Source organism: Monodon monoceros, unplaced genomic scaffold (assembly GCF_005190385.1).
Source record: "Monodon monoceros isolate NGI ecotype Baffin Bay Population unplaced genomic scaffold, NGI_Narwhal_1 Super_Scaffold_6, whole genome shotgun sequence".
Taxonomy (NCBI): Eukaryota; Metazoa; Chordata; class Mammalia; order Artiodactyla; family Monodontidae; genus Monodon; species Monodon monoceros.
The window spans coordinates 8,426,595-8,454,086 of NW_021703783.1; the positions used below are offsets into that span (position 1 = coordinate 8,426,595).

The window sequence follows — 27,492 nt, forward strand, 5'->3', positions numbered from 1 at the left end:
CCTTTTTTGGTGATAATAATATTCAGTTTTTATCTCTTGTCTGTAAAAGGCAGCCACGGGGTGGGCGTGGAGGAAGGATAAACACCTCTCTCCTACTGAACACAAGACATACAAGCTTGGTTTATGCAGTAGTCACAGGTTCTAAGCGGTTGGTTTAAAAATAGCAGAATTATTAAGTATTATCAGAGAAATGCAAATCAAAACTACAATGAGGCACCACCTCACACGGGTCAGAATGGCCATCATTAAAAAATCTACAAATAACAAATGCTAGAGAAGGCGTGGAGAAAAGGGAACCCTGCTGCACTATTGGTGGGAATGTAAATTGGTGCAGCCACTATGGAGAACAGTATGGAGGTTCCTCAGAAAACTAAAAATACAGTTGCCATATGATCCAACAGTGCCACTTCTGGGCATATACTCCTATAATTCAAAAAGACACATGCACCCCTACGTTCATAGCAGCACTGTTTACAATAGCCAAGACATGGAAACAACCTAAATGTCTACTGACAGATGAATGGATAAAGAAGATGTGGTACATATATACAATGGAACATTACTCAGCCATAAAAAAGAATGAAGTAATTTGCAGCAACATGGATGGACCTAGTGATTATCATACTAAGTGAAGTAAGTCAGAAAGAGAAAGACAGATACCGTATGACTTCACTTACACGTGGAATCTAAAATACGACACAAATGAACTTATCTACGGAACAGAGTCACAGACACAGAGAACAGACTTCTGGTTGCCGGGGGGGGGGGGGAAGGATGGATTGGGGAGTTTGGGATTAGCAGTTGCAAAAACTATTATATATAGAATAGGTAAACAACAAGGTCCTACTGCATAGCACATGGAACTATAGTCAATATCCTGTGATACACCATCATGGAAAAGAATATGAAAAAGAGTGTATATATATGCATAACGCAGTCACTTTGCTGTACGGCAGAGATTAACAACACTGTAAGTCAACTCTACTTCAATAAAATAAATTTTTTTTGAAAATGAGCAGCATTAGATGGGTCACCTTGAAGCAAACACTGCTGTCTCCGATGGAGACATCCAGGCAGAGGGGCTTAAAGAGACTAACATCCGATTCCCCCCAGTAACGGAAACCTCTTTATTCTCAGAACTGCCTCTTGAAGGGTCACCTTGTGACCCTTCATGGTCGGGGATAGAGCTCACTTTCAATAGCGTGCTTGTAGCAACCCTAACTCCGCATTCCATTTAATGTTTTGAAAGCTTTCTGTAATGGTTAGTAACATTTACATTTCATCCTTTGCCTAAAACTATTTTTAGCCTTATTTTCTCCTTCCAGAGCTTTTGTGCTGCTCTTCCAACACCCCTTCTCAGAGGTATTACAATTGGCCTTAGAGACGGCAGTGCTCCCTTTTGTTCTGCCCAGTTGGTTTGGTAGGTTGTGCCTGCACATTTGAGAGCAGCATGTTTCCTTTTTCAGTATCTAAACAATAATGTGACCACATCGCGGCATTTTTAGTCACATCATCGACCTCTGCTGGCAGTGTATCCCCCTCCAACGCTTGAATGCATTAATGTCAGTGTCAGCAGCATTTTAATTTAATTAGAGCAGTGGTTATAATCCTTTTGGGGAAATCGTTATTCCCCTCTGTGATGTTCAAATAAAACACCTCTGGTTTTCATCCGACTGACAATTTGCTCTCGAGGTGAATGCGCTGTAAGCGGGGGTACTCGCCTTCTCTTCCTTGGGGTTGGACCAGAGAGGCAGTTCTGAGAATAAAGAGGTTTCCGTTATTGGGGGGAATCGGATGTTAGTCTCACTTAGCCCCTCTGCCTGGATGTCTCCATCGGGGACAGCAGTGTTTGTTTCATATTCCTCACTGCTGATGGTCTGCTGATTGTGCCACGGTACATGTTAAGTGCATGGTTAGAATGACAGATTTTAAAATGAGGACCACGTGAGTCACCCTAGAGATTGACAGAAAGAGAGACAAGGGACGTAAGTCTGGTGGGGGATGCCCAGGTGTGTGCTTGCTTCTCCTCGGAAAGGAGCCCACACACTGGGCGGCATCCTTTCCGGGGTCCCCTGAGTGCTGTTCTGGCTGCTAAACCCAGGGTCACGGTAGTGTAACAGCTGCTAGCAAATTGCTGCTCAAGACCCTAGAAGCACATTTTGCTTTTCCCCCTCTTGGTCAAGATACCCGCCCTTTCTTTTGTTACTGACAAATCTCTTCTTTGAAACCTTTGAAAAGAGCTTCCCATCCCAGGCTTAGGATGTCGCAGTGTTGCTGAGTGGAATCCATCATCAGGAGTGAGAGGCATTCAATTTCCACAGTCACTCGGTGTCCGGCCTTCTCTTTATAGGTTTCATCATGAAATAGCAAGGTTGTCTTCATCTGCAATTGTTTGGACGTGTGGGGGGTGTGGCATAAAAATCCGAGGGCAAGCCCTGAAGTGTGGCGTTCAGTGTAGCAGGAAGGACTGGGAACCACACACAAATGTAAACACACAGGGGGCTGCCTCCAAAGAAAGTACAGTGAAAAGAAGGTACAACACAACGATAATTGAGCGAGTCGCAGGCTGGAGGTATATTTCCCCAAGAAATAAAGTAAAATCTGCCTTGAGGGCTCCATCCTTGATGGAGTTGGTGAGGGTGAGGGAGCGCGGAGAGGTGGCCTCTAACTCACGTGGACTAGTTATAGGATCTTCTAAGTTTCTCCTTGCTTTAAGAGAAAGTCACCGTCTTAGGAAATGCCATCTTCTTTTTTCTCACACTCATGCCATGCCATCTGAAAGCTATCTGGCTGCACCGTGTTTTCTTCATCAACAGTTTCAGTTCTGCAAAAACCCTAACAAAACAGAAAGCTATTTCTGGGAATAAAGTAATGGTAGATAAGATATCGAGACATATATTGGGACTGGGGTGGCAGTGGGGTGTTATTCAAGGGGTGAAGTGTATGGAGAATTTGTTAAACTAGAAAAACAGACTATGTTTAAAATGTTTAAAAAAGCCTAGCTCACCTTGAAAAACCCCTCAGCAGATTTCGTATGTTTCCCATATGTGTGTTTATGTCTGACTTTTTCACCTCAAAAACCCCAAGCCAAGCACCAAAAATATAACTCCTCCTTAAGTTAGAGTTGCTCAGAATATGTGTGATGTTTGGTAAAGTTAAAGGAAAGTGAAGTTGAAGGTTTTGCCTCTGGGTGACCTTTCACAGGACGTCTCGGTTGATCCAGAAATGAAATCTAGGGTGTATGTGTCTGCCCTTAATTAAGAAATTCACCAGGAAACTTTAGGATGTATGTTTAAACAGAAATCTTCCAAAGGCCCTAGTTGCTGGTAGAGGATGCCTCAGAGAAGTTATTGTGATTCCATTCGGAAATTACAAAAATATGTATATATTCATTTAAAATCGAAACTTCCGCCACAGCTGCCAAACTTCCCAGGTTATGAGCAGACGAGAAGCTTCAGTTTGGTTACAGGGCTGGGGGACTCCCCTGCTTCCCTTGGCATATTTGATGGAGTATAAAATGTTAGAGAACTCTTTCCAATATGTAAACACCCCTTTCGTTTTATTTAAATCTGTGATTTTTCTTTTGCTCCATTTTTGTTTTCACAACGGCATCTTACCGATCTCCTCCCGCCCCCTCTTATTTTTGGACCGTGTGTGTCCCAATTTACTTTGCCCTGTTAAACACAACTTCTTTTAGTTTCTGTGGTTTATGTATGGACTGCAAGTCAAACTAGTTGGTATTTGTCGATCTGAGATGCAAGTTGCACTGCTCTCCCCGGTGTACACCATAGTTGGTTTCTTGCCATTAGTTGGCACGTTTTTAACTTAAAACTAATCCTTCCCATCCCATCCAGTTGTTTTAATTGATCTAACAAATGCCGCCTGTTTGAATTTAAACAGTGGGTGTGCTGGGTCTCCCCTCCCCCTTTCCTTGTCAGTTGAGTAAGAATCTTCGATTAAACCGTACTTCCTTAAATGCAGGTTATTCTTTGCATGAGCCTTGAGATGCTTCAGAAGGAAAGAAATTATTGGTTCTAAGATGGAGCGTAAGGGGACAAGGAGATAACTGTTGGTGGCAGATCATTCCCTGCGATGAAGGGAAAAATGAAACACTGGAGGTTTTTGGTGGTGGTAGCTGTGTCATGAGATAGGTAGGTGATAGACAAATCTTGCTTGCAGATTTATTAACTAAAATCTCGAACTTATAAGCCATCATTTTGGGCTCACCTCTCATTGGATCTGAGTGTGGAATCCTACTTTGATTAGAAGATGGGGATATTGCCAGAGAAGAGGGAAGGTGGTTTTAATGTATTGGTGACATTAATTATGGGACCGGAAGAGTAATTTTTGAGAGAGGAGTCTTTAACGCCATTCTCTTAGACATATTGTTTCATTCCCTTGGTCTTGCCTCCCCTCTTTTTACTGGAACAAACAACTAGTACAGAGAGGGGAAAAAAAAAAAAAAAAAAAAGGACACCTGTTGAGCCGAGGGCAAAGGAAAAGCCCGATTTTAAACCTTTCCCGCGTTTTGTTACAAATCCCTGATGCTGGCGATCTGAAAGCCAGCTGCACGGAGTGTCTAGAGAGGGGACCAGCACCCAGACGCCCCGAACCCGCCCCCTCGCGATGTCAGCCCTCAGTTCCAGGCTTTCATTGTCTTTCCCCCCCCCCTCCCCTCTTGCTGCCCTTCTTTTTAACAGCAGGAACGGATTTCATATACACCCCCCGAGAGCCCGGTGCCCAGTTACACTTCCTCGACGCCGCTTCATGTGCCAGTGCCCCGAGCGCTCAGGATGGAGGAAGACTCGATCCGCCTGCCCGCGCACCTGCGTGAGTGTTCGCGCGCCCCGGGATGGACGGGGGGGGGGGGGGGGGGGGGGGGTTGGGGCAGGACGGACGGACCGACAGCTGTACAGAAGGATCGACCGCTGTGGGGGGGCGGGTGGTGGTGGCAGGGAGGCGGGGCTGCAAGCCGGGCAGGGGCGCGCCCTGAGATGGTTTTCCCACGACCTCCCGAAGCTGCTTTGGCATCGTTCGCCCCCTCCCACCTGCAAATGGCTTTGAAAAGCTTGAGCTTCCTGGCTGTCGTTTCTCTGCGTGTTCATTTCGTCTCTTGACTATGACATACTACCCGCTGCAGCTCAGCAGGGCGTCGGGGCCTCCACACTTGTGCTGCTGGGGCCAGGCTTCAAAGCACCCAGCACCTGTCCTTTCCTTTCTGTCTTTCTTTCTTGAGCTGCCACCCAGCCCCGATGACCCGGCATGCCGAGCGCAGCCGGGGAGAATGCGTCACCTGATTGCCACCCTGGTCGTGGTGTCCAAGAAAATGCCAGGTTCTCTGGCTTGACTGTTAGCCTCAGGGCACGAGTCCAGGTTATGGAGGACACGTCACGGCGGGAGCTGGTGGGGGGGGGGGGGTCACCTTGGCCCTTCCCTAGTTGATTCCTCATGACTTGAGTGGTGGCCCAGTTGTACTTGCCGTCTTTTTCGGGCGTGCTTGTGCTTCCCAGATTATTCTGCTCCGCCTGGCCCATCCCTCCTCAGAAAGCAGAAGGTTGCCTGCTGAGCGTGGGGAACAGCAAGAGAGGATGCAGGCTTCTCTTTCCTCTCTCTGTGCTCATTCAGAAGATCACATAACTGTGATGCTGGGAGGTACTCGGCGTGCATTGCTGGCGTACCTCTTCTCCCCGACAGTGAGGATGGTGGCTGGGATCCTTGAAGGGGAGTTGGGGGCCATGAGAACCCTTCCCCTCCTCCAGCTTGCTGCGTCCATCAGCGTTTACAAAGTTGGTATATACTAGGGTCAGCACACTCCAGCTTCAGTCTACCCTCTTCTCCACACTGAACTTTTAAAGAAGAGATTGGGACTGTGAAGGTGCCGTGGTCACGATCGAGGGCACGGCTGTACTCAGCAAAATGGAGTTTTGTGGCACCAGTGAGTGTTGTGAGCAGACAGCCTGGGAGAGGGACCACTAACAGCCTTTTCTCCCTCCCCAAGCTGTTCTATGACCAAGCTATTCACTTCAGGACCGTTCACTTTGGGGTGGAACATACTCAGGCCATGCAGAGAAAGCACTCCTGCTACCTAATCTCCTTCATTTATTCGTTCGACAAATAGTTACTGATTAACTGGTATTGGTAACAAATAGTTACCTATTATTGGTAACAAATAGTTACCTGCACTGTGCCAGGCACTCTTCTGGTTGCCAGGATACAGAAATGAACAAAGCAGACCCAACTCCTTGCCCTTATGGAGCCTGAAGTCTCCATAAAGAGAGAAAAAGAAATAATAAACTCCTGTCCCCAGTAGGCTGAGGTTTCATGGCTTTTTCTTCCTGTACTTTGACACAGCCCATCCCCCAGCCTCCGGAAAGACCCTAACTCCTGGTTTGTCTCTGGACTTCACATATGTAAGCTCTTTGACCACAGAACTGCCTCTCCATAAAAAGTTACCACGGTAAAACGCACTAACAAACACAACGAACTGACCATCAGCAGGTTGTAATTCTTAACTAGTTCTGCTGTTCGACTAGCTGTTCGACTGTGAGTCAGTCCTCCTAACACTCAATTTTCCTACCATACAAAATTGTGATTGGACAGGAGAATGTTCAACAGTCCCCTTAACTTGAAAAGATTATGATCTCACCTAAGACATCATTTTCCCTACTTGGAACTGTTTCTTCCATACCAACACTTTACTTTTTTTCTTGGGTTGACAGTTTCCTAATGGAGTCACAGCGGTGCTGCTCACCACTGTCTTGTCGGGCCCTGCCATGTGCCTAGCACACAGTCAGAGTAGCTAATAGCTATTGTGGGATGCCTCTGTACCAGGCACTATGTGAAGTCCTTTATGGAAATTATTTTATTTAATTCTCACAGCGATCCTTGTAGGTATTTTTGTTATATCCATGTCACACATAAGGAATTTAGGGCTTAGAGAATTTAAGTAACCTGCCAAGGTCACACAGTCAGTAGGAGATAGAGTCAGGGTTCAAACTCAGTTCCGTCTGACTCCAGAGCCTGGGCTTTTATCTGTTAGGCCATGATGTAAGTGTGTTTAATAGGTACTTCTTGGATGGATGGATGAATTCAGGGTTGACAGTTAGCCACTATTCACTAATGTGGCCAGAGGGTTGGTTTCTGGCTGGACTCTGTTCTAACTGGTGGATCAGTTGTTGAATAGTTCGCATATCTCCCTTGGACGGATGGATGGGTGGGTGGATGGATGCCCCCGTAGAGAATTATCAGATATAGAACTATAGCACATTACTGCTGGCCTTAGAACAGTCAGTTGTTAGGTTAGGGATTCAGGTCATGGTGATGATTTTGTCTGAATGCTCCTGTCTGGCAGCCTGACTTTAGAGCCCTCCTTGCAATCTGCATCAGCCCCATGGTAACACCATTTGTTCCCACATCTGGAATGAATCCTCTGAAAGTGGAGGTTCCCAGGCTCTTGCTGTCTGTCTTCAGCTGGGACTTTCCACAGGAGACTGAGCTGCCCGCCTCCCTGTCCTGTTCCAGCACTAGGCTGCCCATTGTGCTGTTTGAGAAACATCTCCTGGAGTGCCTAGGACGGTTGAGGCCGTGTCGTATACTTGAGGATGCATCCCAGCTGGGTTTCCAAACCGAAAAGAAAATAAATATTCTAACGAGGGAATTGGGTTATTGCTGTTTGAATCTGGGATTCCAGACAATTCCCAGCGGAATGCTCGTGGAAAGTACGGGGAAGAATCCGAAAGCCAAGACAGCGGCAGGACATTTATGGTATTGCTGGGCTGAAAGCATTTTTAGCCGCTTGTTTTAAAGAGATACTCACCAGACTGGTATGCCTCCAAGTGGCTTCTTTTCGCCCTCTGTCCTCATTGATCTCCACATAAACCCATTCTCTCTTAACCCTTTCTTTTTCTCCTTTCCTTCTTAAATCAATAGATAGCCTTTCCTGGTTAGGGCAGAAGGCAGGGATCATAATATTTAAGGTTCTCGTACTGCAGGTTCTTCACCGTTTTGTTCTGCAAACACAGGGCAAGCTGAAGACACAGTGTGACAACTTAGGAAGCTGTTGAGATGTAGAAAGTAATGGCTTTTCCTCTTCCTTGCCTCTGATTAAAAACAAAAAAAAACCCAAAGTGATAACTGGGGCAAGCCCGAAGCGGTGATTCTAGAGGACTTGAAAAGGACAGGCGGGGGCAGTCTGGGCCAAGGGGAGGAGGGCCAGCCCCGTACCATCCTGGCCAGGCCTCCTCCCTGCCTTCCCACCCACCAGATCCTGCGGCATCTTCCTGGAACTTCCTTGTTGCACCAGGAGAGCAGACACAAGTTTGTTTATTGAGAAGATAGAAAGGTTTTTTTCCCCCTTCCTTCCATGTAGGGTACTAAATTTTCTTTTTAAAGCTTGAGGCTAGAAGAGCTGAAGTGTGATAATTACAGCAGGTAGGTGAAAATGAAAAGTTCCATTCTTTGAATTTATTAATTAATTAATTTATTTTTTGGCTGCGTGCGGCGTGTGGGATCTTATTTCCCCCACCAGTGATCGAACCCGCGCTGCCTGCTTTGGAAGCATGGAGTCCTAGCTACTGGACCGCCAGGGAAGTCCAGAAAAGTTCCATTCTTTAAAGGGAAAATAAACCTTTCATGGTACCTTGAGAACATTTACAGGACCGTGGAGCCCCGAGAGTGCCTGGAGGAGATCATTCTTGATCCTCTGAGCGGTGAACGGCCTCCTAGTGTGAAGGAGAGACTCTCTCTAGTTTGTCTGCCCAGGGACCACTTTTTCTAAATAATGGCCGGTGGGTGCCAAGGGGGTAGCAAAATGTGCCTTATGAGCTGATGCCAGCCTCAAGTCGTGATGTCCCGGGCCGCCCACGTGACCACAGTGCGTGTATTTCAGATGCATGGGGCAGAATTTAAATCGCTGAACGCCTTTTCCTTATTAAATTCCTTTTAACAGAATCATCTCGCATTTAGTCGACAGAATTGCTTCTAATCACAGGCTGACGTGATGCCGCCTGTCTAAAGCCTTTGCCGTTTGCGGTGCCAGTTTGCTCTTCTAAAATTCCCGGGAATTGATATTTAAAAATCGGAACCCAGGACTCATTCATCACATTTAATAGGGTTACGGTTTATGACGTTGCGGGTTCATAAATAGCCGTAATAGCTGCGCAGGGTTGTCTGGAATCGGGACTCCAGAAATAGCCCCCTGGCTCTCCTTCCTTTCCTTGTGCATCTTTCAGAATTCTTACATTACTGCTCCTGCTTGTGTGTTTAATAATTTAATTTAATGCCTTTCTTTGGAAACGTTACCTCGTGGCTCACCCCCTTGGGCGATTTTGCAGTCTCAGCAGAGTGACCGAGTGTAAGACAGTCGCTCGGTTAGAGCCAGGAGATTGAAAAGAGATGCAGCGCTTCTCTTTGCTACTGAGTGGAGCAGCCAACAATTTTATACACGTTCAAGTTCTTTCCGTTCCCAAAGAAGAGGCAAAAAATGGGAATTAAGGATAATCTTAGTTAGTATTCTGTATTAGTATAAGTAACAAAATGTGTTCATATATGTGGTTTCATTTAATCGTGCGGCAGCCCTGGGTGTCACTAACCCTATTTTATTGATGAGATGACCATGGCTCAGGTAGTTACACTGAATTGTCCACATTCACGTGGCACGTGAAGAATCTAACATGATTTCTATTTCAGAAGTCACCATTTCCCCTTCCTAGGAGAAAACATAATGGCAGAGCCTCTCGGACTTGAAAGCGGAGGCAGTGCTGACTGTTGGCGTCTGGGTAGCCGTGGATGCGGGGACTGGGAACAGCTAGGGCTCCAGTAATGCGCTTGGCCGTTCATTTGTGCTGAGCCTCTCAACGGGCTGGCCTGTCTCAATAGATAATTATTTCAGTTTTGCTCACCCATTCCTCCTGCTTCTCCCTCTTGAGTGAGCTGACATTGAAATCGAGTATCTCTCTGCCACCAGCAGGACAGCGCTGGCCACGAAGGGCCCACCCAAGTCCCCACATTCCCTGGCATTTCATCAGGAATGACCTCTTGGGAACAGGGCCCACTGCTGTTTCGGAGCTTCTGGTTGAAAAAGCACAGCAATATGAAGGACTTGAGTTCCAACAGACCTGAACGGGCTGGCATCCCAGGGCTGCCTCTCTCTATTAGGGAGATGAGTTCACCTCTCCAAGGCTCTAATTTCATAAAACACCTACTGATGACGGTTTCTTTTCTTTTCTTTTCTTTTTTACCTTTACCCGTAAATATTTCTGTGTATTTTTTTCTAAGAACAAGGATATTCTCTTACGTAATCACAATGATTATCAAAATACGGAAAGATCTGAAACATTCATTTCAGATGTACAACATAACGATTCAATATATGTATGTATTGTGAAATGACCATTGTCCCTACCTGGTGCTGAGGGATATTTACATGAGCCTGGAGATCATGACAGTTAAGATCTATCATCACACATAGTTACAGTTCTTGCTCTTGTGATAAGAACTTTTAAGATCTACTCTCTTAGCAACTTTTTTTTTGGTCTGTTTTGTTTTTTCTGTGGGTTTTTAAAAATAATTTTATTGAAATATAGTTGATGAGGGTTTCTTATAAGTATCAGAGCTAATTTGCATGTGGCATCTTGCACAGTGCCTGGCGAACAGTGGCCAGGAACTCATGAGGGCTCTATTTCAGTTTCCACAACTGGTAAATCGTGTGTTGAGGAGGTGCATCTTCCCTTTCAAGTGCCAAGAGAAGCATGGATGTGCTTGCTTGTTTCATTAAAGAAAGGGCCTGAAAAAAAAAAAAAAGAAAAGAAAGGGCCTAGAGTTCTGTCTGCACACGTCGAGACTGATTTCCCTAGGTCACAATGGAAGTAAGCTTTATTTTCTGACTCTGTGATTTCCTTGAGCTTGGTTCTGCTCTGGGGCACTCCATCCCAGGGCCTTTTCCTTCCTCACCGTACCTGTACCCTTGTCTGGAGCTACTTTCTTCCCTGGCCTTGCCTGAACCTGCCATCTCCTTCTTCAACCTTCCCTGCCCACCTCCTCAGACCTGACAGATGCTCCCCCATCCTCAGCCATTATCAGGGCTCCCCAAACGGCCCCTCCTCACACAGCTGCCTGTGACATACGGTGACATCACCAGCAGAGTTGAGGCAGGGACATGGGGAAGGAGACTTCCTTCTCAGTCTCTTGACAAAGCAGTCGTGACTTCTAACAACGATGGCCAGCCACCAGCATTTTCTCTTCTGTGCCCCTCAAGCCTCCCTTAGGGGTCCTTCACTTTTTACTTTCAAGGCTTTCTGCTTTTCCAGCCGCACAGGGCCCTGGGTAGCGGCTTCAAAGAGCTCGAAGAGAAAAAACAGGCCACAACAGAACAGCCAGGATGCTTTGGAAGGGAAATTTCCTTTTTGGGTTTGCTGTCTGCAAGAATTTCCGATGCAGGCGGACGCTAATTCCTAGCTGCATGCTTCCCGATAAGGAAGCAGCTTCAATAAATGCAGCTATTTATAGATGGCTTTTCTTTTTTCTTAAGAAAAAAATATATAACCAGAGGTCAATCGACCTTTTCTTTCACTTCACGTTTCGTGCCGTGCACTCCGTGCACATTTAAGGCAGTTCCTCGGACAAATGCTCTGACAAAGTGGCTGCGGTCCTGCAGGGAGTTGGGGGGAAGGCTCTCACTTTCCTTGGAATTCCAAAGTAGACATTTGGAAGTCACTGGCTATGGGTTGTCCCTAGCTGGTGCTGTGGGATATTTACACGAGCCTGGAGATACCCGGCTCCATTCTACACCCAGTGTTGAAGTTTTATGACAGATGCAGCGAAAGGTCCATTTAAGAAGAAAAGTCGATGGGAACCAGCTCATTCTAGGAATAGACTTGAACAACAGGAAATAAGAAATGATATTTCCATTTCTTCCTTGTCCTCTCTTCTGTCTCCCCTTGGATTTTCCCCACCATCAGTACCGCTGTGGTCTTTCTCTTGGCATATTAGGGTTCTGCAGACTGGGGACTCCCCGTCCATCAGTTAAGCGGCCAGCCTCACACATATCTCTATAACACTCGCTGGCTGGTGTGATAAAGATTCAACACGATGTTGACTCGAGCTGTGCTTCCCTAGGCTCCTCCCCACGACCTCCCCATCATCACAAAGCGTATTGATTGGGCTGAGTCTCTACAAATGGGAGCAAGTTTCCATCTTCAAATGACAGATAGTCTCTCCCATTTTGCTCCATGCCTGAGTTCAAAGTAGCTCAGACTCTTGGAGTTTCTGACAGGCATGACTTTGCCCGTTTCATCTTTATGCATTTCCAGAGGTCAGTGTTACCAAGGACCTTCAGGCGTTGCCGATTTCACTGTTGCCATGAGAAGATTCTGATTCAGTCGCCTGAACCATCTATGTGTGTTTTGGGGTAGGGTGGCTGTTTTTTCTGGTTTCTTCAGAAGCGAGGTGGGGCAGGATTTGAGAGACTTAGAGGGTCCCTGTCTCTGACTACATGCTGACTGTAAATTCCTAAGAATAATTAGTCACCCCCACCCTGATACTTACTGCCTCCATCTTTGGTAGGTGGACCAAACCCCATTCTTCTGAAATTATTCTCTATTTCTGCTTCCTCTAGATCTTGGATAGAAATAGCCTCAAATGGGGTGCTAAGATTTCAGTAATAGAAATGCAGACTGCAGACGTAGACCCTAGATAAAGAGCTCTCTGTGTGGGGGGTGGGTGTAGATAGGATGCCTGGGAGGAAGATTCTCATCCGTGCAGGGCTGTGCAGGGAACATGTTGTTTCACCAATTCGGCTAGGGCTGAATTCTCTGTTCTGGGCTGGGGGCTTTCACTAAAGTGGTCCACTTTAAAGAGGCAGGGGGAAGGTTTGCAAGGAGAGAGGTAACAATCACTTTTTTGAAAAAAGGTGCCTAGGTGAGTGTTGAGAGGTCTATCTTAAGAAATATTACAGGGCTATTGGGCATTTATGTAGCTCCACTTTAGAAGTAACAGTGAGTGTTATGGTTTAATTATCCATTTGTTTTCCAAGAGTGGCTTACCTTTGCAAATCAGTTTCCTTTTTGGTCATTATACCCCACCTTCCAGTTTCCAGAAGCTTTGCTTCTCCTAAGCGCCATCCTGAGGTCCACTGTATATTAGGTACCACTCTAGAGCATCTCTGTTGCAATAGGGTATGGAATAAGAAATCATTGTCATCACTGATTATTGAGCACTTTCTTGATGCCATATATGTATATGTATGTATTATGCTGAACGATCACTAACGCTACATGGTAGATATTCTATCTTGTTTATATCTGATGCTCCGAGTGGTAAATCACATGCCAGAGGTCATACAGAGAGCAAGTGGGGGGGGGGGTACAATTTGAATCCAGATCTAATTCCAAAACCCAGACTTGTATGCACTTCACCATGTTGCTTCTTAAAAGTATTAGGAGCTGTTGAAAGTCATTTCCCTCCAGCTGTTGGTTAGAAGGAGAAAATCCAAGCTAATGTACACTAAATTATCTTTTGAACTTAGAGGAAGGTAAATTTTCAAATTCAATCCTTTTTGGAGACTGATGTCTGCAACTTATTTTCAGGTATCTGTAAATGCTGGTGTGTTAGAAACAAAATCAAATGAAGTGAAAAGAGGTGCCTGTTGTCCACGATTTTCCATCTTTTTAAAGAGATAATCTACCTCCCAGATTATTACTAAACGGTAGGAAAGGTGATGTGTTCGAATGATGGTTGTATTATTGGGTTCACAAATTAAACCATTTCACTGCCTAATGCTTTTTGTTAATCTGACACACGTCTTCGGAAAAATTGTCGGATGTGTTGCTGCCTTGGTTTACACCCCTGACCTGTGTTCTGGGAAACTCTACTGCAGGGTCATAGAGCAGGGGATGCTCTTGTCTGCGGTCATTCCTCGGAGAGTTGGCCCAGCGTGGTCCGTGGTGGGTGGGGTAGTCTCAGACACCTCGTTCTTCCTCCCAGGGTTGTGGTTTCCTCACCTGTGAAGCGAAGTGGCCTGAGTGTGTAAAATCACTGGCTCTTCCCTGCTCAGACATTTTCTTGTTCTCGAATTCCAGTAGAGAAATAACAAGGCATAGCAGCAGTGGAGCATTATCTGTAAATGCTAAGGATGGTGATCATTCACTTGATTTCGAGCACTCAGCATCACATTTTAGTGCAGATCGTGGTATTTTAATGACGCAGGCAATCGTCCCCGACTTTAGCTGTGATTGTTTTGTGAGGATATGCCCTCCTGCAAGGAAGTACGGCAATTCAGCGCCCCGACGCCGCCGTTGGGTGCTTCCCTACGCTGCCCGTGATTGAGATTGGTTAATGCTCTTGTGGGCTGGGAACCCGAGCCAGCTGCTCCGCCTGGCAGGTCTCCTGAAGGCTGCCTCAGCCGCTCGCATCTTCCCCTGGGTCCCAGGACCTCACAGCAGAACCGCAGGCCCGCTCCCCTGTTCTCCAAGCCCCCCTTCTGGCCTGAGAATCGTCTGTGAGTTTGGCTGTTTGCCTAGTGCATTATGCACAGGTGTGTCTTCTGGTAACTACCTCCTTGACCCCAACTGCATGATTTGTGGGAATCCCCTCGGCAGCTGGGGGCTCGTCTGCCTTTCCTGTAACCTGTAAAAAATGACAGTCTGCATTTTGCTCCGTCTGTAGGTGGTGTCCACTGGGTTTCGGGCTTTACAGAGCCAGCTGATCTGCACGGATGGGCCACACTCCCCTCATTCCGCCGGCCCCATCGCGCATGCACAGTTAATACTGCATTAATGAACGATGGGGGGAAAAAAGCCCAGTGGGCAAGGGAATGAAGGCTTTCAGCTCCTAAAGTGAAAGCTTTGATGCTGCGCTTTTAAGTACATTTCCATCCGCGCGGCCAGCAGAGAGAATCCGTGACACTTATACCGTCCCCTGGGCATGAAAGCTCGCACCCAAGGAACGATTTCTAAATAGAGGCCCTGAGCTAGTTACTCGAATCATCCACTTATTGCCAAAAGCTGCGAAAAGCGGGTGTAGGATTAGGGAGAAAAGAATCGCCCAGAGCAGCAGTGATTTGTGAACAAAGCTGATGAGGGGGTTTATTTTACCTCCTTAAGTAGCTCTTGGGTCGCCAATGGCAGGAACTCTTTGTAGGGAAACAAATATAAGCCAGTGATTTGGTGCCAACCCTCTTGGGGAAATGAAATGATTCTTTCTCCTCTGGAGCCTGAATTCAGGAAGCAGCCCTACGGCCAGGCAGGTTCACAAACCTGTTATTCTGATGTGTTGGAGGGTTTCTCCGTCTCGGGCATGTTTTCCTATTAGATGTCCACAGAGCGGGGGGGAAACTTCTTCCCCTTCTTTTTCACTCTGATTCCTTCCACACCGCCATTCTCACAGCACTGTACCCTCACACTTACCCTTTTCGCTTCTCCTGTGATGTGGCAGTGAAGCCGCTTCACAAAATCCCCACCCTGGACAGACAGTTCGCGTTCCCCTCTTTGCAGTTCCGTCAAGCGTGGTGTGGGCTTCTTGCTGGGCTTACAGTCTGGCCGTGATTCAACTCTTCATCCAGATATTTGGGGTTTTACTTAGAGGCCTTTTAGGAACACAAAAGTAGAAATTCCCTGCGAGAGACAGTCCCCACTTGAGAGTCATGGGTTATAAACGCCCTTTTAAACTCTCCTGTAGTTCTCTGATCATGCTGAGAGGTACTTCAGAGACCCACAGAAATCCTTATGAAAGAAGAAGGTTTGTCTTTTGATTCCTGGGCAAAGAAAAAATTCTACTTCAGATAAATCCAAACGAGTGTGCATGTATGTTTGGGTGTGTGTAGGGTGGGGAATTCGGTTGGGACTGTCTCAGAGCTATTACTCCAGACATCTGCTTCATGGAGCTTCTGTGATGACTCCTGCCACCCAAAGTGATCCAGGGAACGAAGCTGAAGAAGTACAACTGGGTATCGTAGGGTTGGCATTGTACATTCAGCTATGTAGCCTCTCATCTGGTGCTTCTTTGTTTGCCGAAGGAGTATTGAGATTCAGAAAGCGGCTAGCTTCTACACTTGTATCGTCCAGACAGTGCTACTCTGGGTCCGGGACAGAGGGCTTATCGTTGTCTGTGAACAGGGCCCATGTTACGCTCCAGCAGAGTGTGTGGTCACTCAGCTGCAGTGATACAAGAGTGCCCCGCACTTGAAGATTTCCCACGGTGAACTACCATGGTACCTGAAATTCTCCTCAGATACATTCCATCTGGATCAGGCATTGTTTCCACCTAGCTCCACTTTTAAAAGTAAATAGTCATGATAGCAGAGGATACCTTGGATAGAGATAATGAATACCTTATGTCCCTGAATGTCTTAATGAAAATTAGTTTAGCAAATCGAATCTTTTGAAATAGAAGATCCGTGGTCAGCCTGGAAGGTCAAGGGAGGGGGCTGAGTTGGAAATAAACTCCATGATTTTGCTGGGGGCTGGCTTCCCCTTGGAGGAGACAGACGTAAGATTAGATGGAAAATCCAGACCCCTTGATGTAGACAAAACATCGTGAACCTGGACCTGTGAGACCAAGGTGAATAATCTGATACTCACTCTTCCTGGTTGTTGGTCTCAAGACGTTGCCAGAATCCGTATTGGCCAAACAATGTTGGACCTCTCTAGCTCACTGTCAACATGAGAATGTGTAATTTTCATCTGCATTTTCTTGAGAGGAGTGGTGAACTTGGGGGTGCAAATCTGAATCCTTAAGCTTTTCAACCATTCTTACCAAAATGTCTCTACCTCAGGGATGACTAATTGTTTGATTGCACAGGTATAAGGGAGCTGTTAACCCACATCTCAAGCCGAAGTGGCCAGGAACATCTTGGCTTGTGTGCAAATTGAAGGGGCTGGCTGGGGGTGGGTGGCTTGTGTGAGGAGTGGGTATGTGGTCTCGGGAGAAAGATTCCTCAGAGCTCTCCGTGTGGAGCAATAACTTCCATGTATTCGGTGCTTACGGTAGGGACTTTTCACACGGATTATATCATTTAATCCTCACAACAGAGCTATGAACTGAGTTTTATTACCCTCACTTTACTGATGAAAGGTCAGGTTTGAAGAGGTTAAGGAACTTGGCCAAAGTCACAGAGCTAGTAGGTGGCCGAGCAGGTCAGACCCCCCACTCTACACCTTTCTTCCCAGGCTGACCCAAAGACCTAGTCCCTAGACCATTCTCATTAAGAACCTGAAAAATAGTGTTGGATCCCCCTCTGCGATCCAACTGTGGTTAAAACCTCGTAGGTTTTAGAAAAACAGAATAATTCACTAAACTAAAATCATAAATCCACTCCACAAAAAAGAATCCACCACAACCCCAAACCTCAGTGTTATAATATATTCAGATTTCAGTGGGCTATAGGAGTCTAGCTAGTCCCTTAAACATCTCTCTGCTTCCCGGTAAATAATATCCCTACTGAGTCCTGGCACACGAATAGTGTAATGAGATCGGACCCTATCGCTCTGCCGTTCAAGTTCAGTCTTAAGTACAGGGTGAAAATCCAGGGCTGCCTTAGTTCCTCATCTGTCTGTGTCTCTCTTTGTCTCATCGCTTGTGATACAGTTTGTGAAGTTCAGTATCACTCCTTCGTTTTGTGCTTTAGGTTTCTGCGTCGTTTCCTTTTCACAACTTTTTTTTTTCAATGAAGTGATTTGAAATGGAAAATTAAAAACTTAACTGTGAGTCTCACAGTTTTCTGCTAATGCCTCTGTACCAAGAAGCTTCATGAAATATTATATATTATTCTTCACTTCAGCACAGCTGCTCTGGGCTCTCACCCACTTAGTCATTCACATTATGTCTGAGATTAATTTCTATAAGGCTGTGGTTTGGGATATTTTCTCCCTGTCCATGTTTTACTTCAAATCCTCACCGGGGAAGTTTGTGTAGAAAAACCCCACCACCCTTGATAAAAGGTCATTTGGCCATATAAGTGCTTTAGGAACTGTAACTGGCTGTTTTATTTTTGTGCACCCTCTTCGTTTGAAATTCTGCAGTCTTTCTACCAGAAATCTTAAGTGTGTGTGGGCTTGAGGACAAGAATGGGTGCTTTGTGTCGAAGTGCCCGTGTATGATGTAGGTATGTCTTCGGAGATGCCTGTTTCTTTTTCTTCTTCCTTTATTTTTTTGGAGTCTGCGCCTTTTGGAAGAAGCGGATTAATACACACAGTTACCTCAAATTCTGCTTTAAATAATCCTGTGCAAACAGTGCAAGCTCTGTTTCCTCTTCAGATTAGCCCCCTAATACTAATTTAAAATTTTTAAATCAAAGTTATGCATGTATAGAGTTTAAAAAGTGAAATAATTCTGCCAGACTTACAGTTAAAAATAATCAGGGATGCCTATTTCTTGATGAAAGTGACAGGTACGGATTCCCTCTTGGAGAGTTAAAGCTCTGGGTGTGACTTGGAAGATTAAAGCTCAGGATGGTGGGAGCTGGCTGGCACAAGGGCTCAGGAGAATGAAGGAGAGGGAGGAAGAGGGGGGCCAGGGACCATTTCAGTGGGGTCCCCATCCCCTGGAGGGGAGAGAGCCACACTGTTTATCCCAGCATCCCAGTCGGAGCCAGCAAGCCAGGGGTGTTTTCAGGACTCAGCTGCCAAAGTTTCTTGAAACAGCTCTGCTCAAAGGCATATGCTGGGCTCACTTCTGAGGGAAATTTCCTTTTTGGGGAAGTTGAAGCAAAGGAATTTCCTGTGTGGGCAGACAGAGCTTCCTGACTTGAAGGCTTCTTGGAAGGGAAACAGTTTCATAATGAAATGACAAATTAAAGACATACCAGCCGGGTTCACTTCAAAACAGCTATTGAGAGTGTGGGCAAAGCCCTATTATACTCCCTCACAGAGCAAAAATAAATCCCATCCTGACAGGTTTCTGAATGCTGGATTATATCCATCCCCCCACACCTTCCCTCGCAGCCCTCTGCATCCCCCTCCCTCCCACCCCTGCCATTAGAAGCCACCATCTCTATCTTTAACAGCTCTGCGAGCAGCCGGCAGGGAGGCTGGGAGCATCTCTCTCGCTGCCTTTCTTTGTGGCTTCACCCAATCCTGACCTACACGGAGGCCTTATAGGTTCTGTGAGAGCCCCATGCTGCCAAGACCCACAGAAATGACCTCTTTCTTTCCCCCTTTGACACAAAGCAATGATTGAAGATGTTTTCAGCAATGGGGTTAAAAAAAAAAAAAAAAAGCAGCCATTTCCTCAGACCGGCCTTTAAAATCTTGTAGGCAGTAAATGGAAGTGCTCTTCTGGTCTTGGGAGCTGGGTCTGAAGTCTGGTCTGTCGAAGAAAATGAGGGTCTGCGCTGGGCGGATGACGTCCTTATACCTGAACTTATAATTTTATGTAGTTTAGTCAGCCTGAATTTTTTTTTAACTTGACATGAAGATGCCTTATGAATTAAATTCCTTTTTTATGGAGCAGACCAGGAGGAGGAACGATGGAAGTGTTATTTGGGGTCAGTGTTAATTAGGCTTAAGCTAATGAAGTAGAAGAGGCCCAGGTTATGGAATCAGATGTCTCGATTCAAGTGCCAGCTCTAACAGTATAGAAACGAGCAGTGTCGCCTTGGGCGAGTCACTTAACTTCTTGGTCTCGGTTTCCTTATCTCTGAAATGGGTACAGCAACACCTGTTTCACATTGTCATGAGGAAATTAGATTATGATTTCAAAAACACTTCATATACTCCTCTAAAGCCTTGGCCAGATAGCACTGTTTCTGTAGTCACTGTTGGGATCTTTGGGGATTGAAATACCACATTAGGTTGAAACAGCAGAATTGTAGAATTTGTAGGTCAGTTTGGAAGATGTTTATTAGAGATTTTATATGTGTGCGGCGTGCTTGGGTTCTGCAGGGGAAAATAACAGTGTGAAGTTTAGAGGGGTCACGTGGTGTGGCAGAAAGAATCTTGGACTTGGGGTCAGGAGGCCAGGGTTCAATCCTGGCTGTGATTCGATAGCTCTGTAGATCAGGGTGAGCTATTTCACCTTTTTGAGCCTCAGTTGCTCATCTGTAAAATTGGGGGAAGTCCAACTCTTTGACTTGAATAAGTTCTGTTCAACTCTGGCATTGTATGATCAATTTTAAGAGGTCCCTGCCTTTTGCTTACAGGATTTATTCTGAAGAACAAGGAAGAAATATCCCCTGTATAACAGCTTGTCTGATGAAGAAACTTGCATCAGAAAGCTAGATACTTTTAATTAGTATATCTGACGTAAACAGGAAAAAATTGAGGCTTGCCAGCTATGTCGGCAGCAGCGATTTGTTTTGGGGTGTTTCTGAGTGAATGCTGACTTGAAAATTACCAGGGTCATGGGTTGAACGTGGCAGTTTCCTTAAGAGAACTTGTCCCAGGATTTTGGTTTACCTTCTTCCAGCTGCTCCAGGGGAGACTCAGTATGTTTCCAAGTCGTTGTTTATTTCAGCCGTTCCCATCGTGGGTATCCTTGTCCAAATAGGCTTCCAAGATAGAGGTCATGACGCTGACTGGTCCTGCCAGTTAGGTTTTATTATGTGCTGATATGTAATTTTCGGACTGCCGCATTATTCTTCACCTCATCTTCCGTTTGTATGAGTGAAGGACTATTACTAATTTTGCCTCCAAACAGTCTCTTCAGCACCCATTTTTGATTTGACGAAACCAAAGAGCTAGAAAAATGAGATACCGTTTAGAAGATCACAGATGCAAAATGGTGACAAGTCTAGCCTTGAGTCAAAACAGCTGATGCTTTGTTTTCTTTTGTTTTTGATGTGGACCATTTTCAAAGTCTTTATTGAATTTGTTACAATATTGCTTCTGTTTTATGTTTGGTTTTTTGGCTGCGAGGCATGTGGGATGTTAGCTCCCCGACCAGGGATTGAACCCGTACCCCCTGCATTGGAAGGCGAAGTCTTAACCACTGGACCGCCAGGGAAGTCCCCAAACAAAACAGCTGATGTTTTTGGGGTGTGCACTGTGTGTTAGTGGTGCTTTAATAAATTGTCTCATTATTTTCTCCCGAGGAGTCTGAGAGGTAGGTGATACTATCTTCACTTCACACATACAGAAACTAGGGCTTTGAAACGTTAAGTAATTGGCTCCAGGACACAGAACTGGTCAGTGGTAGAGTCAGAATTTGAGCGCAGGTCTGTCTGCTCCCAAACCTGTGTTCTTCCGTGCATCTCGTCTGTGTTGTCCATTGTTATGAAATTGACCTCAGTGCGTAGAAGTGGAGTTAAACCTATACCGGGTCCCTGAAAAGAAACAAAACTAACCTCATAGTCATCATGCTCTTGTAATGGCAGAAAAGCCTGCAGCTTTCCAGTGTGGAAAATCATATACCTGGGCATAAACTGAGCAAATATAGCCCTGCCCCTTGCCTCTGGAAGAGAACCTGTTTGGGTTCATCCTGGGGCCAAATTGGCCTAGAACCTCACTGGCCAGCTCTGGCCACACCTTGCAAACTAGGACAGAAGTCTGCTGGCCGTGTTTCAGGTGGGTAAGAACAGTGCCCGGTGCCAGATTGCATCCTTTTCCTTGTGAAATTCCTTGTGAAATATTGTTTGTGGCTATCTGGGCTTGTTCGGAAGAAAAATCAAATCTGGTTCTATTCGAGAAGCATTGATTTGAAGAAACACTATGCTCAGTGCTAGGAATACAAAGATGAGTAAGGTAGGAAGTCAGTCTAAGGAAGAAAAAACTTGGATAGTCATTCAACAAAACCAGTAATTACTGAGCTCCTACTGTGCTGGTAAATGGTAATTATAAGAGCTAAATAAATATCTAAAAAGCTTCCATCCAAGGACATGTTTTAAGTCTCTACAGAAGGAACATGTTTTGTCTTGATTCTGCTTGATTTTATTAAATTTCCTCTGTACAAGTACGCTTTCAGTGTGTGCCCTATTGTTTAAAGCCCAACGTTGTTTTATCATTTTTTTTACTTGTTTGACTATCATGAAAATAGCTCCGGAATTTCTCCTCCTCATTCCCATTCTTAATCTCACTTTTCTTCCCCAAAGAATATAGACTTTCAAAATTATTTTTCAATAAAGGCCACAATATTTTAAAAACTTCATTTATATATATATATGTGTGTGTATATATTTGTAACATCTTTATTGGTAAAAATTCATTTATATTTAAAACACAGATAACATCCTGGAGAAAATCTGAGAGAAACATACGATTTTGATGGTGTCTAATTATAAAAGACTCAGAGTACATTGGCAAATGTAGCAAAACACTTAAGTAGGTGTCAGTATGGAGTTCACAGTAAGGGGAGAAACGGTGTCACTTCTCCTGCAGAGAAATGCAGTCTCTCATATTAATCTTTCATTGGCCTCTAGCTGCCAGTGGGCTCTTTCAAAAAGAATTCCTTTTCTTCATTACACTATATTCCACATTTGGGCTTAAGGTGGAAGAAAAGAAAGTACTGTTGAAATGCTGTGACCGAATCTACACTATGCTCCTTTGCTCCTCTGGTGAGGAAGTTGGGGGGTGTGGCGAAGCAGGGAGGCGGGGCAGGTTTAGCGTAAGAGCTGGTGTGCACTCTCCTGCATCCCAGTCCCTTGGATGGGATGATTCCTTGGATGTTTTCCTTACCTGGCAGCATCGCAAGGGGCGAATCCACTAGGAGGAAGACCATATTAACAGAGGAGTTGCAGGACCTGAAGAGGTGCTACAGGGAGCGAGATGACTGACAGGTGGATGAAATTCAATATCCTTTCCGTTCAAATTAAAACGAAAAGAAAGTTGCTACTTAATAAGTTCCAGTTCTAGCCTCTGTTTAATATTCCCTGCCCTTCATTCAGATCAGCAAAATGTCAGTGAGCAGCTGTGGGGAGAAAGAACTGAATCCACTGGGCTTGAGCTCCCCAGCTGGACCGCCAGGCCTTGGATGTTGGGAGTTGACAGTGTCTAACCACGTGCTTAACAGTTTCACTGACCATCAAGTCCCCAGGGGACCGAGGCAGTGGCCCGGGTTCAGCTCTAGTTGTGCAGAGCAAGGAAGCTTCACCTCCTTTGTTCAGCTCACGCTGTTGGGAGCTGGAGTTGCCTCTGCCCATCATAAATGCAACCAGAGAACTTCATGTCTGCATGTGGTCCAGGCCCAGCTTGAAGCCTGAGCTTCTGAACATGAGCCTGGCAGTCCCAGCCTCCCTTTCCCTTCTGTAACTCCCGGGAATCCTAACAGGGAGGTCATATCTGTCCACTGTCAGCCTGATGCACCACAGCCCCTGCTCCCTCTGCCTGCCCGCCAGTAACCTTAAGATTTAGGGGAAATTAAAATAGACCTTCTTCTGGAAAGGTACCGAGGTCTCAGGCACAAATGTAGCTTTTTTTTTTTCGCTTTTTTCTACACTAGAGAAAGAAAGCCTTTTTGACTTCTGTGAATAAAGAATAAGCAATGGCTCTGTTCCACCCTCCTGGTTGGTCCAGAGCACTTGCACAAGACTCAGAGCGATTCTGACAAGGCTTTAACTGATGACAGACATCAAGTCTATTTGTCTTTGCGTTAGACACTGATTGTGACAGCATTGCCATCGACCTGCACCATCTAGGAAAGAGCTCCAGTTTCTGAAAAGGTGGGGATTGACTCTTAGTAGTGCTTTAACAGTTCACAGCTCACAGGAATGAGTAGACACTGTGTAAACAGTGCATTGCTGACGATCAGTAAGTGTTAGGTGGGAATTCCAGTGGTGTGCTCCCCCCACATTTTACTTTTGGTTCCTTGTCAAGTAATGTAATAACTGAGTCCATAACTCCAACCTAGGGAGCAGTTGCTGTGTGCGAACTTTGTTGTGTTAAAGTCTTGAGACACCCTTGCCTTACTTCTTGTCTCTGAGTATTTATACTTTTAATGACATTTAAAAGTCAATCTCCAAAACTTTAGAGCTAAATCCTAGCAGAGATGAACTTTAAACTGGGGGAACTTGGGGGTAGAATAATCCTTCTGGGAGTCAGAATGAGGCACTTGTGTGTCTGGACTGTGGCAGGTTTGTTTGTTACCAGAGCGATCTCCATGGTAACAGGTCAACATGGCGTCAGTGACAGCTCTACACTCAGAGCTTAAAGTTCCCATGAGAAAGTGGATCCTCACAGCAAATAGAGGGGAAGAAATCAAGAAATATGGATGTACGATCCCCTTCCTTACAGAGTTCTGATCATGCAGTTTCAATTCAAATAACCAATGACATGTCCTATTTAACCACTTGGGTTCCTCTAAGTAAACCAAGACTCTTCATAGAATGCATGGTGTTCTCCTGAATTTCAACTAAACGTACACAAGGTTTAAACAGGCTTTCACAGCAAAGAACTATGTTGCAGTGGAATGAGAGTATGACCTAGAGTCAGGAAGCCTGGCCTCTGGACCCAGCTCTGACTTTACCTGCAGGTCCGTCCTTTCTAGCTTCTTGAGTTCCACCAGTTCTAATAGTCAATCATCCAACTATACTGAAAGCCCCTAGCATGATACATTGGCAGTCAAAAAAGATAGCTGATTAATGTAATACAGCGTGCCATCCCCATCACCATCAAAGCTGCGATGATGTTGGGATGATATGCATGGAAACTCTCAAACACCTGAAAGGTGGAAGGTGGGATTCATCTCTATGAAACATTCATCTCTGAAACGAACAACCAAAATCTGGAGGCTGGGCAGCCAACAGAAGAGTTTGTTTTTCTGGAGCCTTGGTTACTAAAGGTTATTAGTTTGAAGAAAGAATCGGCAATCAGTCACTTCTCTTAAACCACAAGAGAACGCTTGTGAATTTGGAAGAACAATTATGTAATTTAATAATTTCTTCCCTGGGGAATCTTATGACTCAGTGATCAAAGGTGTCAGAGCAGTGAAGGTAGTTCTCTGTGATCAGGGCTGTGCCCATCGCTGGGCTTGGGCCTACTCTGAAGTGAGATCCTTTGTGGCCAAGACCACAGAGCAGTTGGGTGATGGGTGATTTGGGGGGATGGTTTCTGTCATACACATTTAAAGGGGACCAATTTTCCCCCCAAAGGGAAATTTCTAAGAAATTTATTCCTAGGGCTATGGGGGAATTAAACCCACTGTGAGTCAAGGAAGCAAGTGCCTATTTCCTTTATAAGGCAACTAAATATTGAACTTGATATTAACCACAGCAAGCTGGCAGCTCCCTTCTACCACCAAGTCAGAATAGTTCTTTACCATACTTGGCAAGGTTATAAAGAACAACTAGTAATGGTAGTGCTCGGTTTAAACTTGTCTTGTGATTCTCTCTGATCTATCCTTAACCAACAGAAGTCTAAAATTTTTATTTTAGATTCATAATATTGGAAGAGCTGTAGATTGTCCACATTGTAATGCTACTTCCAAGATGGGTTTTAGGAAGTGCCATGGTCAGGATTTAAGTATAAAAAATCTTGATCTTACCATTTTCCTTGTCACTTCTTTGTCTTAAGCTTACTTCGTTGACATAAAAACAATTTTTATTTAGTTCAGCAAGAGCTAAAACAGCCATATATATATATGTGTGTATGTGTGTGTGTATGTATATGCATGCATGTATATATGTCCATATATATGTATATTAGTAAAGATCTTTTTGCCTGAGAATCAACTGTGCTGAGTCTGATCTGTTGAAAATGGAAAAAAAATTTTTTTACACATATATACTTTTTTTTTTTTTTTTTTTTTTTTTTTTTTTTGCGGTACGCGGGCCTCTCACTGTTGTGGCCTCTCCCGTTGCGGAGCACAGGCTCCGGACGCGCAGGCTCAGCGGCCATGGCTCATGGGCCCACCCGCTCCGCGGCATGTGGGATCTTCCCGGACCGGGGCACGAACCTGCGTCCCCTGCATCGGCAGGCGGACTCTCAACCACTGTGCCACCAGGGAAGCCCTACATTCTTTTTTTTTTTTAATATTCTTTTCCATTATGGTTTGTCCCAGGAGATTGGATATCATTCCTTGCACCATACAGTAGGACCTTGTTGTTTATCCACTCTAAACATAATAGTTTGCATCTACCAACCCCAAATTCCCAGCCCATCCCTCTCCATCCACCCCACCTTGGCAACCACAAGTCTGTTCTCTATGTCCATGAGTCTGTTTCTGTTTCATAGGTAGGTTCATTTGTGCCATGTTTTAGATCCATGTAAGAGTGACATCATACGGTATTTGTCTTTCTCTTTCCGACCTAACTTCACTTAGTCTGATAATCTCTAGTTGCATCCATATTGCTGCAAATGGCATTATTTTGTTCTTTTTTATGGCTGAGTAGTCTTCGAAAATGGAAAAATTCTTGAAGTGATATCAGAATGAACAGGATGGAGAGTTAGAATTTTAGAGCGTGGTTTCTTTATTATACAATTCCTATTCTAGAACATTAGCCGTCCCTGTTCAAATGTAAATCTGCATTATTTTATTGATATGTTAGTTCATATTTTTGATTCTGCTTAGAGATAATTGAGAGTCATGATCCCTTTTGAAGGAGACTTTCTACATGGATCCATCCCGCTAAGCCTATACTCAAAGCACCTTTCCATAAGCTCTGGCTACTAGGGCTTTCAGAAGAAAAGGTTCTAATAGAAAAAGAATGGCAGTTGAGGAAAACAGAGCATGTATTTATAAGGAGAGCATACTTCATTCCCTCCAAAGAACAAATAAACAAACCCCAGAATCTCAAGCCCAGGTGTGGGAAGGAAATCCTGTCAGGTAAGGTTTCTCTGGAGCACCCTCCCCCGTGGCTACGGTGCACACACCCCTGTTTCTGGGGATTCAGTAGGATGTATTTGACCTGAAAGTTGGGAAAGGGAGCGGCCTGCTGCTGTGTTGACGTGTGTCCTCCTCCGTCTTCTGGTTCTGCCACCGAGAACGAGAGAGAAAGAGAAGAAAGCGGGGATGCACGGCTGCCGTCACGGGAAGGAGGGCAGGTCTGGAGCCCTGACAGCAGAGGGGAAGGGCTTTGGGAGCTGGACCCAACTGCACGGCCGACGGGAGAAGAATGGGAAGGAAAAGGAGAGGTGTTTTGGTTGGTTGTTTTGCTCTTAATGAAAGAGGGAGAGTTAAATGAGGAAGCAGGGTGAGTTGGAAAGTTCTGGGCAGGTTCGTGTCCAGGGTTGAGTGATGTTCTTCCTAGTCAGCAAACTACTGTGTTTTGTCTGGGCCTGAAGTAGAGCTCACCACCTGGGAAACTGCATGGAGATCTTGCGTTTTAACCACCCAAGAGACTTTACAATCAGAACACGGGGGCTCGTGCAGATGGAACTCAGAAAGTCAGGGGCTGGATTTGGGTGAAGAGATTACGGACGCTGTATCATCAGAGTGTCCTGCACACCTGTCCTAGCACTTTAGCGATAGGAAATCACAGGGTCAATCTGCATCTTAGGGTGGGCGTCCCAGAACTTTATTGGTACTTGGAGCAGGTCCCCTCCCCACCCCACGACAAATAAACGAATGTAAATAAATGGTGTTCACATGTCCGTGTATCTCACAAAAGCCCACATAACTCTAACCTATCTG

At 45.3% G+C, this 27,492-nt stretch overlaps 1 protein-coding gene across 15 annotated transcripts in view; it reads left to right on the forward strand.

The window, feature by feature from the left end:
* ETV6 (ETS variant 6) overlaps positions 1-27,492 on the forward strand; it is a 415,605-nt gene that overhangs the window by 268,891 nt on the left and 119,222 nt on the right. For 12 of the 15 annotated variants that reach the window (XM_029205490.1, XM_029205498.1, XM_029205491.1 and 9 more), the window contains one exon: positions 4,701-4,830. The exons of 1 other annotated variant lie outside the window; for it this stretch is intronic. In XM_029205490.1, the coding sequence (XP_029061323.1) occupies positions 4,701-4,830 (130 nt within the window). Of the gene's footprint in view, positions 1-4,132; positions 4,152-4,700; positions 4,831-27,492 lie in introns of those variants that run through there. 2 more of the 15 variants (XM_029205499.1, XM_029205497.1) reach the window with 2 other exon arrangements.